Consider the following 12380-nt stretch of genomic DNA (forward strand, 5'->3'; position numbering starts at 1 on the left):
GGGGGGAAGGGGGATATGTTTGTTCTGCGTGAGGTTGGATGGATGGCCATGGTTTCAATGCCTGCTGTAATACTAGCTTCTGCAATTCCGATTACAATAATGGATTTGCAAAGGAGAGAGACTCTGACTACGGAAGAGGTTGCACATAGCACTACCCGGACGGGAGAATCAAAAAAACACGAAAGGCGCAACCAGTTTTAGATTTCCTCTGTTCAGCTCCAACCGATTCAAACCCCGCTAAAAAAAAACAAAAAACGAAAAAGAAAAAGGACCCATGGCCCCAAGAGCCCCCCGTAATACCACCCAGTCAAAATGTGAGGGGGTAAATTTGGAGGGAGAATGGCAAAGAAAAGAGGTTTGAAAGGAAAAAATGGATTAGAACTTAGATATGGCTGCAGATCTATTTGGTGGTCGATCGTAAGGGCGAGGGAGGCGGGACGCCGATATGGGTAGATAGATTTGGTTGGGGAGGATAGGAAATGATAATGGGGGAGGGGGTATCGAGAGGGACATTTGTCTGCGAAGCAGGAGAAACAAAAGGGAGGCGGGAATTAAAAAGAAAGAAGATTAGACAATAGAAGAAAATACGAGATATTACATAGAAAAAATTATATGTAGTCGAACATGGGTCAAATAAGAAAGCAGGGTAGTAATAATGGGAAGTGGAACACGAGAGAGAAAGCTAGATGGCAAAAAGAAGACCAAAGGGCGTGTATCCTGAAGCGATTCCAGGAGAAGTGTCAAAAAAAAAAAAAAAAAAAAAAAAATGGGGGGGAGGGCTGGACAATTACATTAAACAAAGAGAATCAACGGGAAATTGTATCACTGGTATCTAAGCAGGTCGAAGGAAGGCAAAAAAAAAAAAATCAAAAATCAAAAGAAGGATAAAATTAGCCAAGGTGTTCATTGAATTCCACAATAATGAATTGAAAAAGTTGAGGGGAGTTGACAACCCTGCAGGAGGAGAAAAGTGAGACTCGACTAGACACCAACCATCTAGCGATGCCAGTTCGAGCTATGAGCCTCGAGAAGCGCTACATATCAATACTCCAATTAGCCATTGAGTCTCGGCCAAAAACCAAGTACAAAATATATTCAAACTTACTCTGAAGAACGGCCCTCTGGCCCTGGCGCGACTCGCACGCGCACTGCAGCGTGCTGCCGTTCTTGAAATCCAGCACGATGCTGTTGGGCAACTCCTGGCGGTCGAGGTCGGGCAGCGACGGCGTGCGGAACTCCGACAGGTGGTATCGCTTGACGGCGGTATTATTATTGTTGTTGTTGTTGTGGCGCGCGGAGCCGTCGAGCGTGCCGGGCGTCAGCGTGAGGTAGCCGTGGTCGTCGAGGCGCAGGAACCGGCGCTTCCACAGCAGCGTGTCGGGAAATTGCACGTTGACCTCGCCGATGTCGACGGTCTGCGGCGGAGCTGACGCTGGTGCCGATGCTGGTGGTGCCGGTGATAGTGGGCTGGGGAGGTGGTGGTGGTGGTGGTGCGATGGCGGCGCGTCTTCTTTCGGCGGTGGTGTGGGCGGGTCTTCCTCCCTGACGGTCGGGCTGAGGGCGTTGATGATGCCGCGGCGGGAATTGGTGGTGATGGTGGAGATGCGGTGCATCAGCCGTGATTTTCGCGACTCTTTCTTGTCCTCCTGCGCCTCGTCGACGATGTCCAGGTGAGAATGCGTGTCCATGGACGAGCGCGACAGCGGGCCGTCGTATTTCGACCGCGACGACGTCGACGGTTTGCTCGCCGTAGAGTCGGACCGTCGCACCTGCGCCGCGTCCGGGACGTGTTTCGAGCCGATGGACGAGATCGACCAGCGTTTCCTTTCCTGCTTGGGCGCAGGCGCAGGCGACGTCGGCGGCGGCGGCGGCGTGGACGGGCGCGCCCGTTCCTCGTTGCTGCCCTCGTGCTCAACGGTCAACTGGCTGCGCTGCAGGTTCAACACGCTCGGCTCCGACGGATCTGCACTGGGATCCGCGGGCGGAACGGACACATCGCGAATAATCCTCGCCGTGACGCACACGGAGTTGGTCTTGTTCTTCATCGAACTGACCGTAGACAGCGAATCGCGGCGTTGCTGGAGGACCTGCGCCGGCTTGTCGGGCACCACCACCGCCGCCGGCGGCGGCGCGGCGGGCGGCTTGGACGACTTTGAAGGCGTGCTCGACGTCGAAAGCGTGCTGGCTGGCGCCGCGGCAGCCGTTCGCTTGCGAAACTTCTCAAACGGCGATGTCGACGACGTCGTCGGTGCCGGCAGCACGGGCACATTGCTCGGACTGGACTCGCGGCTCGAGAACATCTCCAGGGCTTTGATGCGTTTGGAGATGCCAGAAGACACATTGACCTTCTTCGCGACCAGGACGGGAACGGCCTGGCCGTCGTAGTACGTCGCGGACACCGATCGGCCCACGGGCAGCGCTTGCACGTCCGACCCGCTGCTGGGGCTCGGATTGGAGACCAGGCGGGGACTCTTCCACCTGTCGTCGCCGTTGGTGGACAAGGCGGAGAGAGGGGTTTTGGGCACGGCCACGGGCTTCGCCTCCTGGAGAGTGGCGGATTTCAATTCTTCCATGAGCGAGTCGTCGGACAACAAGTTGTCGTCGTCCAAATCGTCGGTGCGCTGGGGGATGCGGATGGGCTCGAGCATGGCACGGCGTTTCTCCTTGCGGTTTTGTTTGGGTGCTGAGGCGTCGTCACTTGAGAGGACCTGTTCTGGAACGGATTCTATATCAGAAGTAACATTCAGTTCAGGTACGGGCTTCTGCTGCGCAACAGCGTCTTCTTGCTTCTCTGAAAGCCTGTTGGATTCAGGTTCATCTTTGACATCCTGTAAAAAGTCTGCTGCTCGTGGAGTGGGTGTATCCGGGCGTTCAAGCTCGGAGGGTATCTCTATATCACAGGGCTGAATATCTGCTTGTTCAATCGAGGGTATGGGCGTTTCTAATTTGCTTGGGGCGTCTAGTTTATCCGATGTATCTTCTTCTGTATCACCATTTATAGAGCTGGAAACCGGTGTTTCCTGGTCCTCGACTTCCGGTTTTACGCTATCGGCGTCCGAAGCTGGGACGACATCTGATGATGGATCTGGCAATGGCGATTCTTCTTTGCAGTCTAATATTACCGATGGGACGGACACATCGGCTTGGGGAATCTCGTTTATAGACAGATCCACGGCCGAGTCGGGTTTGGACTGATCAGCAGCCGGCGGTTTAACGCCATTCGTCACAATCGAGGTCGGATCCGTCTGAGCTGGCGCTGGCGCCGTTGCAACCGCAGCCGGCACCTTTTCCACCTCTTCAGAGGCATCCGTTTTGTCAAGCACAGTGCCGGACTCCTCCTGCTCCTCCTCGACTTCCGGCAATGGCACTTTTTGCTCCTGTTTAATCACCTTCTCGGCCGCTTGCCGCGCCTGCTTCTCCATCTGCTTCTTCCGCAGCTCCAAGGCCCTCATCAAGCGCTGCTTCTCCGGCGTGACGCCGATGGACGACGCCATGCTGCGGATCGAGCGCGGCGACGCGGGCGGGTTTCTCGCAAACGAGCCGACGAGAGGCGGTGGCGGAGGCAGCAGCGCCGGCACGGGAGGGGCGGCGGCGGCAGGGAGAGCGGGCAGGTCGAGGTTGGGCTGGGACTTGGGTCGGAGCGCATTGGTTTTGCGCGTGGTGAGGCGGACGCCGGCGGGTAGTGCCGCGACAGGACGTCGTTCGCGCGACCGGCCGATGGAGCCGGCGGTGCGGGGCCGGCCGTTGACATCGACGGACGGGCGAGGGCCCAGCTTCACCTTCGGGCGGTGCAGGCTGGCCTGGTCTAAATCGCGGGTCGACGGGCGTGACGACTGCGTGGAGTTCCTGGGTTCGCTGGGTTCGATGAGGTGGTTCTGGGCGGACCCCCCGTTGACATGGGCGTACTCCTGGGGCACCGACGGCAGCGGTTTTTCGTGCCTGCTGGGGTCGGTGAAATCCTTGGAGCGTATGGAGGCCGTGTCGGCGACGGATCCAACTCGCGATCGGCCGGGTTTGTAGTCGTCCGGCACGGCGGTGGCTTCAGAGAGTCGGCTATACATGCTTTCTCTGCGGCTGCTGACGTCCAGGGTGCCTGACACGGACTGGTCGGCGATCGAGGCGCTGTCTTCGACCTCTGCATCCTCGGTGATCTCTCCCAATTGGCAGCGGCGTATGGAATTGGACGACGAGGTCATGGAGCGGGTGGCGGCGTGCAGGAGACAGGCGGACGAGAGGGCATTCTCGGTGAGCTCGGAGGAGACGGCGAGCGAGAAGACGGTGTCGTGGGGGGAGAATTTATCTAGGACGGACTGGAACTGCACGGAGATTCGGGCTAATATATATATATATATCCATCAGCGGTGTGTCCAACAACGAAAAAGGCAGGTGATTGCACCTTGTAGGATGCGTGATATGCCGTCGGGGACGTATCTCAAGATGACCTTGCGGCGGCGGTACTGCAGGAAGCCGTAGAGGGGAGATTTTTCCTCGTAGCTGTCGATGGTGATGCGGATCTCGGCGACGCCTCCGGAGCCCCTGGCCAGCAGCGCGATGACGTCTCGGGAGACATACTTGAGCAGGAACCTAGACGGGCGCAGCAGCAAGGCGGGTTAGCGAGGCGGACGCGCAGGAGTTTGTAGGCAGACAGACCATCCTCCCGGCTCGGACAGGGCAGATTGGTAGGCGTCGATGATGGGGGGATCATCTAAACCATTGAGCGACATGTCGAGCAGGCGTCCCACATTGGAGCAGCGAAAAGGAAAGGAAGGGAAGGGGAGGGAAGAGAAAAGAAAGGAAGAAAAGAAAGAAAGAAAGAGAGGGAGAGAGGGAAGAGGGTCGGCAAGCGAATGACGGGAGAAGAGTAAGAAGAACAATAATGACAGAGCGAACGAAAGAAAGAAAAAACACGACAGGGATGGAGAGAGGCAGAGAGAGGGCGGGCGAGCCAGGCGCCGGCGTGTTTGAGCGAAGGTTAGTCAGTTGGAGTAGTGAGTTAGTTAAGCAGGACGGAGTCGTTAGTTGAAGCACAGAATAATAACCTGACACGTCACAGCTCGAGGATCGCTGGGGGCGGCGGTGGCAATTGGCATAGGCTCGAGTACGGAGTAACTATGTATATCTTGTATGTCTATGTGTACGGAGTATGTCTATTGTATGTCTATGATTCTATAGCTCTGAATGGCCGGTCGCGGAGGCTGCGGCAGGCATGTAGGGATGCTTATAACTAATGGACGCTGGCGCTGGCGCTGTGGCGGACGAGCGAGTAAGAGGAGAATGAACAGAGAGAATAACCGCTATTCTGTCCTTCGTAGATGATTCTTCTTCTTCTTCTTCTTCTTCTTCTTCTTCTATTCTCTTACTACCACCACTCGGGCCCGGCGGCGATCCCGGCGGAATCCTGCGCCCCGGCTGCGAGCTTGCTAGGCTCTTGGGCTGCTCTTCTATTCTTCTTCTCTTCTTCTCTTCTTCTCTTCTTCTCTTCTTCTCTTCTCTCCTCTCCTCTTCTCCTCTTCTCCTCTCCTCTTCTCTCCAGGCAACCTTTCACGCGCTGCTCTGCTCCTCGCTGCCATGGCGCTCCAGCCCACCCGCTGACCAGCCAGCCCGCCCGCCCATGCCGTCCTCACCAGCGCCCGCGCCGCTCCCCGTCCCCGTCCCCGTCCCCGTCCCTCTCGCTCTCTCTCTATCACCGCCCTCGCCGCCGTCCTCGTCGTCCGCCCTCTCCTTCACCGCCCGCCTGCGCCGTCTCAGCCAGCTGCACGCCCGCCCCCGCCTGGCGCGCGCCGTCGGGCTGGCCCTGTCGCCGCACGCGCCCGTCTTCGACCCAGCTGCTGCCGCCGACCCCTTCGCCCTCGACCCGCGCGCCTCCACGGCCCCTACAAATCCTAATCCTAATCCTAATACTGCTGCTGCTGCTGCTGCTGCTTCTCGCGCCCGTTGCTCCTCGTCTGCGTCCTCGTCCTCATCCTCCTCCTCGTCCTCCTCGTCGTCGTCGTCTGCCTTCTCGTCCGACGCCCGCTCCGCCCGCTGCCGCAGCTCCTCGCGCTCCTCGCCCGCCGCCGCCATGCCCTTCGCCGCCCAGCCGCCGCCTCCCGACGACGCCCCCGTCGCTACGCCCACCACCACCACCACCACCACCACACCAGCAACCACTGCAATCGCTCCCACAGCGACAATGACAGCGGCAGCTGCCTCGCCCGCCAGCGACCTGCACCGCATGGCCGTGTCGTCCATCGCCAGCAGCGCCGACTCGCCCGCAAAGCAGCCCACCACCACCACCACCAATCCCCCCTCCAGCGCCCTCGCCGGCCTGCCCACGATCCGCCTGTTCCCGCACCACGCCCAGGCCGCGCGCCCGGCGCTGCCCTTCACGCCCGTGGCCCGCACGCTGCCCGACGAAGCCTGCGTCATCCGCGTGGGCCGCTACTCCGAGCGCGACGGCGTGCCCGTCGCCAACCCCGGCGGCCCGTCCGCCGCGCCCATCGGCTTCAAGTCCAAGGTCGTCAGCCGCAAGCACTGCGAGTTCTCCGTCGTCGCCGGCCAGTGGCACGTCAAGGACGTCGGCAGCTCGTCCGGCACCTTTCTCAACCACATGCGCCTCAGCCAGCCCAACACCGCCTCGCGCCTGTACGCCGTGCACGACGGCGACGTCGTGCAGCTCGGCATCGACTTCCGCGGCGGCGAGGAGCTCATCTTCCGCTGCGTGCGCATCCGCATCGAGTGCAACCGCCTGTGGCAGCGCGGCCTCAACGAGTTCAAGTGCGCTATCCCAATTACCCTGTCTGTTGTTCTTCCTGGCTGACCAGCTTTCCCTCCGCAGCAAAAACACCGAACGCCTGATCAACAGCCTGGGCAAAGGCATCGACGACGACTACAAGGGCTGCCGGGAGTGCTCCATCTGCCTGAACTCCGTGCTGGTTCGTTGCCCTATACCGCCGTATAGTGATACTGATATTGACCCCCCGGCCAGCGCCCCTACCAGTGCCTGTTCATGGCCGCCTGCGCCCACGTCTGGCACTACAAATGCATCCGCCGCCTGATCCACACGCCCGAATACCCCATGTTCCAATGTCCCAACTGCCGCGCGTACACCGATCTCAGCGCCGACGTCGACGACTCCAACGACCTTGAAGCCGACGTCGTCGCCGCCGCCGCCGCCGCCCCAGCCCACAGTCCGGACCTGGCCCCCGAGGCCCTGACACCGGCGCCTCTCCGCCTCGCCCCTGAACCCGCCGCCGCCCGCGAGCCTCCCTTACCCGAACCAGACGCGCCGCCCAATAACCACCACCATCACCATCACCACCAACGCCCCGACGCCGACGCCGACGACACGCAGGTCGCCCAGGCCCTCCACCTACTGCACATCGCTGCCGACGACCAGCAACAACAACAACAACAGGACCACCAGCAAGACGGCGCTCCGGAGGACTACTCCGACAATCCCACGTCGCACCGGCCCACGCCCATGCCGTCGCTCGACGACATCCCGCGCAGCCGCAACATCGACATCCCGCGGCGCGACGCGGCGAGCGCGAGAGAAGAAGGAGAAGTAACGGCCACGACGGCAACAATGACCACGACGGTGACGACGATCCCGCCGGCGCGCCTGGCCGTGACCAACACCGGGTCGCCGTTCGTGCTCAACAACTTCGACGAGTGCCCCCTGACGCCGAGAAACGATCTAGGCCCCCTGGCCCTGGACGGCCGCGCGGGGAGGTTATTATAAGAAACAAAAAGAAGAACTATAATTATCTATCCATTGCTTACCCCGTGCATCGTGATTTGTTCGGATCTTTTTTTTTTCCACTTGCGAGCCCGGCACATAACTATATCTTTTGCATCAAGGGACATCTCTTTTTTTTTTTTGTTTTGTTTTGTTTTTGTTGCTTCCACTGGAAAAAAACGATAATAGGATACTACTATTGCCCCCAGTCACCCATCCCATCTGCATCATCTGCTCCCATGTTTTGGTGTTTCTGAAGTACAGCTACCTAGCTACATATCCCACCCATCTCCACGAATCTCATTACTCTCTCTCTCTCTCTCTTTTTTTTTCCCTTCTTTTTGGGTAACCCGGGGCGCATCCTGCTTGCTCAAACGGCCGTCTCTCTCTGTGTGTGTGTATCCTGTCTGCATGTGTGAGAGCGTCCTCCGTCTGAGGGCTCGAAGCACTTCCCCAGTGCAGTCTGCATCTGACCTCTCTCCATCAGCCACATCTCTCCCTCCCTCTGTCAGTTCTTTTCTTGTTCCTTTTCTTCTTTGGCGTTCCCACGGGAAGACAGCATTTCCTAAAGGTACGCTCCGTACCCTCTTCCCCTGTCGCATTTTCTGCGTATCCATGCATCACTAAATGTAACTACCTCCCTCGTACATAATTATATGTAGTAGTCATCTGAACCCCCATCTCCAGCCAAACCCCACCAACAATAATACCTCCCAGCCAAGCGGGCAGCCAGCTTTTGCGTTTTGCGGAATAGCTTCATCCCTGGCCCGGTTTTGGGGAGAAAGGGAAGCGCGGCTCCACTTTCTCCGCAAGCCGGGCCGTTTCAGCTTCTTTCGCGTGATGCCGATCGTGGGGCCGGCAGGAGGGAAAGAAAATAAGAAGAAGAAAGCGGAAGTTCAATTCGATTTGGTAGTGAAATATGAGAAAACAGGGGGCCGGTCTGAGTAGTTAGAGCAGAGCAAGAAACTCAGGACGGGCTCGCTGGTTAGCTGCTCAGAGCGACCAACCTGCGCGACGACGGCTCGCTCTCTTGTCTCTGCGATTGAATTCTTCAGTCTTTTCTCCTTGCTTACTCCCCTTCCTGATACATAGTTCTTCACCGTCGTATCGCGTGCCAGCAGCATGCACCAGAACGGCTCGTCGACGCCCGTGTTCGGCAACGGCGGCGGCGGCCAGCAGCATCATGCCCGCCGCGACACGTACCCCTTCAAGAAGTCTCACCGGTCGAAGCCTCGACGGTAGGTAGCGATACCTACTTAACACATATCTTCGTTGCTTGAGAGCTGACTGGCTGTCCAGATGGCCGCTCGTGCTGCGCTTCATCAAAGGCGCCATCCACAGCGCCATTCTGATTCCGCTCATCTGCCACGCGCTGTTCACGGTCTTGATTGTCTGCCTGGATAAATATGTCTACGACAGCCTGGGCCTGCCGCCCACCATCGTGAGAGCAATCCGCGGGTCATCCTATCCTTCAAACCACCGCTCACGCGAAAGCTCTGTTCTAGATCCCCTCCCTCTCCATCGTCGTCGGCCTCATCCTCGTGTTCCGCAACCAGACCTCGTACAATCGCTTCTGGGACGGCCGCAACGCGCTGACCTCCATCAACACCGCCGTGCGCAACCTGACCCGCACCATCCTCGTCAACTCCTTCTACCCCAACCGCCCGCTCACCAGCTCCGAGCGCCACGACATCGAGCGCACCGTCCGCGTGCTGATCGCCTTCCCGTTCGCCGTCAAGAACTACCTGCGCGCCGAATGGACCTCCAGCTGGCCCGACCAACTGCAGCAGCCGCCCTACCTGGACACCGCCGCCGCCGAGAGCGCCTCCGATAACGGCTGCCCCTCGCCCAAGGTCGAGTATCTTGGCCTGCTGCCTTCTGGCTTCGAGTTCCTGGAGTCTGACGGCCTGTCCGTGCCGCTGCAGCTGAGCTTCTTCGTCGAGGGCTTCATCAAGCGCGGTTTGGAACGGGGCTGGTACGACGCCCCCGGCGCCAGCCAGATGGGCAACCAGGTCTCTGCCCTGACCGACGCCTACGGCAAGATGGAAACCATCAAACTGACCCCCATCCCCATTGCTCACCTGTACGTGGGGGCGCGCGTCCCGCCCCTCCCCCTCCCCCTCCCTCTCCCCGGCGCTGTCCAATCAGCCGTCCAAATATGTATAGACCACCCCTGCTAACCGCCCCCGGGTGTTCACCAGCATCCACCAAAAGCAAGTTCTCGCGCTGTTCGGGTGCGTGCTGCCGTTCGCCATGGTCGACGACATGGGCTGGTGGGCCGTGCCCATCGTCAGCCTGGTCATCTTCACGCTGTACGGCATCGAGGGCATCGGCTCGCAGCTCGAAGACCCCTTCGGCTACGACCGGAACGACATCAAGATGGACGCCATCGTGGACGACGAGCGAACCGAGATCGAAGCCATCTTGAACGAGTGGAGACGCGTCACCGAGGTGTCGGACGAGGGGGTTGATGTGAACGGCAATAGCAACGAGGTCGGCCGTACCGCCGTGTTTAGAAGGAGAGAGATGTTTATTGGCAAGTAATGCCTGCCGGAGTGGTGGTGGGGGGGGGGCTGCGCCTGCGTTCATCAGAGCACAAAAAGATTGACATTGTATTTCAACTGCTTCAGTGTCTTTAAGTATCTGTTTCTTCACTGATTCAGTAATGAATTCAGAGTGATGAACATGCATGGTGGAGGCTGGTTTTTTGAGTTCTTTGGAAGGTGGCAGTCTTGCTGGTCTCGCCTATCTTGTTCTGCACTGGGAATTCGGTTTGCTCGCACATACTAACTATCTTGCCGGCGACATTTGGCTCATTCACATATATACAACTACTTTTTGTTTGCGATATACCCTGAGTATCATCTGACTTATCGCGACTCGTCTCACCTGCTTCTGTTTTAGAGCCCCTGGAGTACGTTTACCTTGCAGAGTTCAGACATTCTGAACGGATTGAATGTTTCTTGTTTTCTTCCTTGCTTTGATGCATCTTATGCGATAGGAGCCAATCTTTTATATATAGTTCCGGAGTTCGACTTCTCCGCCCATCAAAGGTATACATTCATTTCAGTGAAGCTGCATAACCTCGAAATCCCCGTCATAGCCATCACAGTGCTGCCAACCTGCAGGTATGAGCCCTGATATTTGAACTCGGATACTCGAAGATTGTATATGGATATCAATGAGAATCTGATTATACTGTACTGTATTGCGGGGGATTGAAAATATTACAGTACATATAATACACTTTACTGTTCTCACCCGTGCATCAGCAGTGCGCTCGTCCTTACATTACAACCCTTCAAGTCCAATGTACATACATAAATACATATATTTATGACCGGATCCACATTCGATGGCATAATCTGAATCGCAGAAGGCGGGGGTACACTTGGACCAAGGCCTGAAAACCATCAAGCTGCTTATTTGTTTTTTTTATTTTTATAATCCACCCCTTCTCCAGGCGGAAGGGTGTGTATTTGATTCCATACCCGACCACATTAAAACATTAGTTTTTTCCTCCCCTCCCAGCAAAGCAAGCCAAGCCTGGCATATATTAGTATCATTTTATACTCAACAGTAAGCTTCCAGCCTTCAATTCTGAAGCCCCCCGTCCTCAGCGGGCACGGAAGGCGTGTGGGATGCAGTATTCACGTCCAGCATCGCCGTATCGGGATCCCTGGGCTCGCTCCCTTGGGTTGCGGCATCATCCGCTTCTTTTTGGGACGCTGAAATTCTCCTTGCACGAATAGAAGGCCTCGGAGGCACCCCTTGGAGGATGTTCGTCAGGTGCGCGTAGGTATCCGGCCGCGTCCACAGGTCTTGCTTTATCAGACGCAGGATTTCTAATTCAAGTCGCGGCAGCGTGTTTGCTGCAAGCTGAATATCGATGTTGTAGGACATCTTGGCCCGGCATACCATGACTCCTAGCTTGTAGGTCGTGACTTTTAGAGCGTCGGTGATCCAGGCGTGGGAAAAATCAAACTGATCTCCTTCCCAGTTCCGTAGGCCATGTTCGCACCAAAAGCCATACGCAGCTCTGATGTTCTCTAGAGTCCGTAGCTCAGGCTGCCCGAGCTGTACATTCCACAGATGGCGGAGTAAAGTTTTAAGGTGAAGTAAGTGCCGGAATTTGGGAAGTAGGGCCTCAGGAAGCCCATTTAAACAGGCACTTTCGGTAGTGACTCTAGGTATCTGTTTGAAAATAAGTTGTCAGGAGCTTTAAGAAGTCTTAAGGCTTTAGCGATACTGGAATAGTAAAACAGAAGAGTATACCACAAAAATAGGACACTGGGCATTGTTAGATTCCGAAATCTCCATCAATGAGAGCTCAGGCATATAGCCGTTGGGCGTCCCTGCAGGTGCCTGGTTATCCATCACTAAATATTTCAACCGCAAATAGGTGGGCAAATAGCAATAGATCTGGATGTGCTAGACTTATCACCGCCTCAAGTGTGAGGATAGTAGCGTAGGCACGAAAAGATCCACGAGGTTGTAGTTAAAGTTGCCATCCAACTCAGCCGGTAGCCCCTTACCAACGGCGAACTCATCTTATTTATCAAGCAGGAAGTATCACCAACTATTTTCAAAAACCTTGTTTTAGGGCACACTTTCCATAGCATCGAGCATGTTCAGGCTTTTTTTTAATCATAAATTCTGT

At 56.8% G+C, this 12380-nt stretch overlaps 4 protein-coding genes across 4 annotated transcripts; 2 read left to right on the forward strand and 2 right to left on the reverse strand.

The window, feature by feature from the left end:
* Positions 1-996: 996 nt before the first annotated feature.
* On the reverse strand, positions 997-4724 carry LOZ57_004464 (uncharacterized protein; the record flags this gene model as incomplete). The annotated part of the gene is made up of 4 exons (XM_049253507.1): positions 997-1034; positions 1106-4333; positions 4397-4584; positions 4651-4724. The coding sequence occupies 4 exons, from the start codon at positions 4722-4724 to the stop codon at positions 997-999; spliced, it is 3528 nt and encodes a 1175-aa protein (XP_049107589.1).
* A 1448-nt stretch (positions 4725-6172) lies between these two features.
* On the forward strand, positions 6173-6799 carry LOZ57_004465 (uncharacterized protein; the record flags this gene model as incomplete). The annotated part of the gene is made up of 1 exon (XM_049253508.1): positions 6173-6799. The coding sequence occupies one exon, from the start codon at positions 6173-6175 to the stop codon at positions 6797-6799; it is 627 nt and encodes a 208-aa protein (XP_049107590.1).
* Positions 6800-8842: 2043 nt separating this feature from the next.
* On the forward strand, positions 8843-10264 carry LOZ57_004466 (uncharacterized protein; the record flags this gene model as incomplete). The annotated part of the gene is made up of 4 exons (XM_049253509.1): positions 8843-8958; positions 9020-9161; positions 9226-9803; positions 9922-10264. The coding sequence occupies 4 exons, from the start codon at positions 8843-8845 to the stop codon at positions 10262-10264; spliced, it is 1179 nt and encodes a 392-aa protein (XP_049107591.1).
* Positions 10265-11314: 1050 nt separating this feature from the next.
* On the reverse strand, positions 11315-12097 carry LOZ57_004467 (uncharacterized protein; the record flags this gene model as incomplete). The annotated part of the gene is made up of 2 exons (XM_049253510.1): positions 11315-11914; positions 11996-12097. 2 exons carry the CDS (start codon positions 12095-12097, stop codon positions 11315-11317), a joined length of 702 nt encoding a protein of 233 aa, XP_049107592.1.
* Positions 12098-12380: the final 283 nt, after the last annotated feature.

This window comes from Ophidiomyces ophidiicola, assembly GCF_022830035.1.
Source record: "Ophidiomyces ophidiicola strain CBS 122913 chromosome Unknown scaffold_18, whole genome shotgun sequence".
Taxonomy (NCBI): Eukaryota; Fungi; Ascomycota; class Eurotiomycetes; order Onygenales; family Onygenaceae; genus Ophidiomyces; species Ophidiomyces ophidiicola.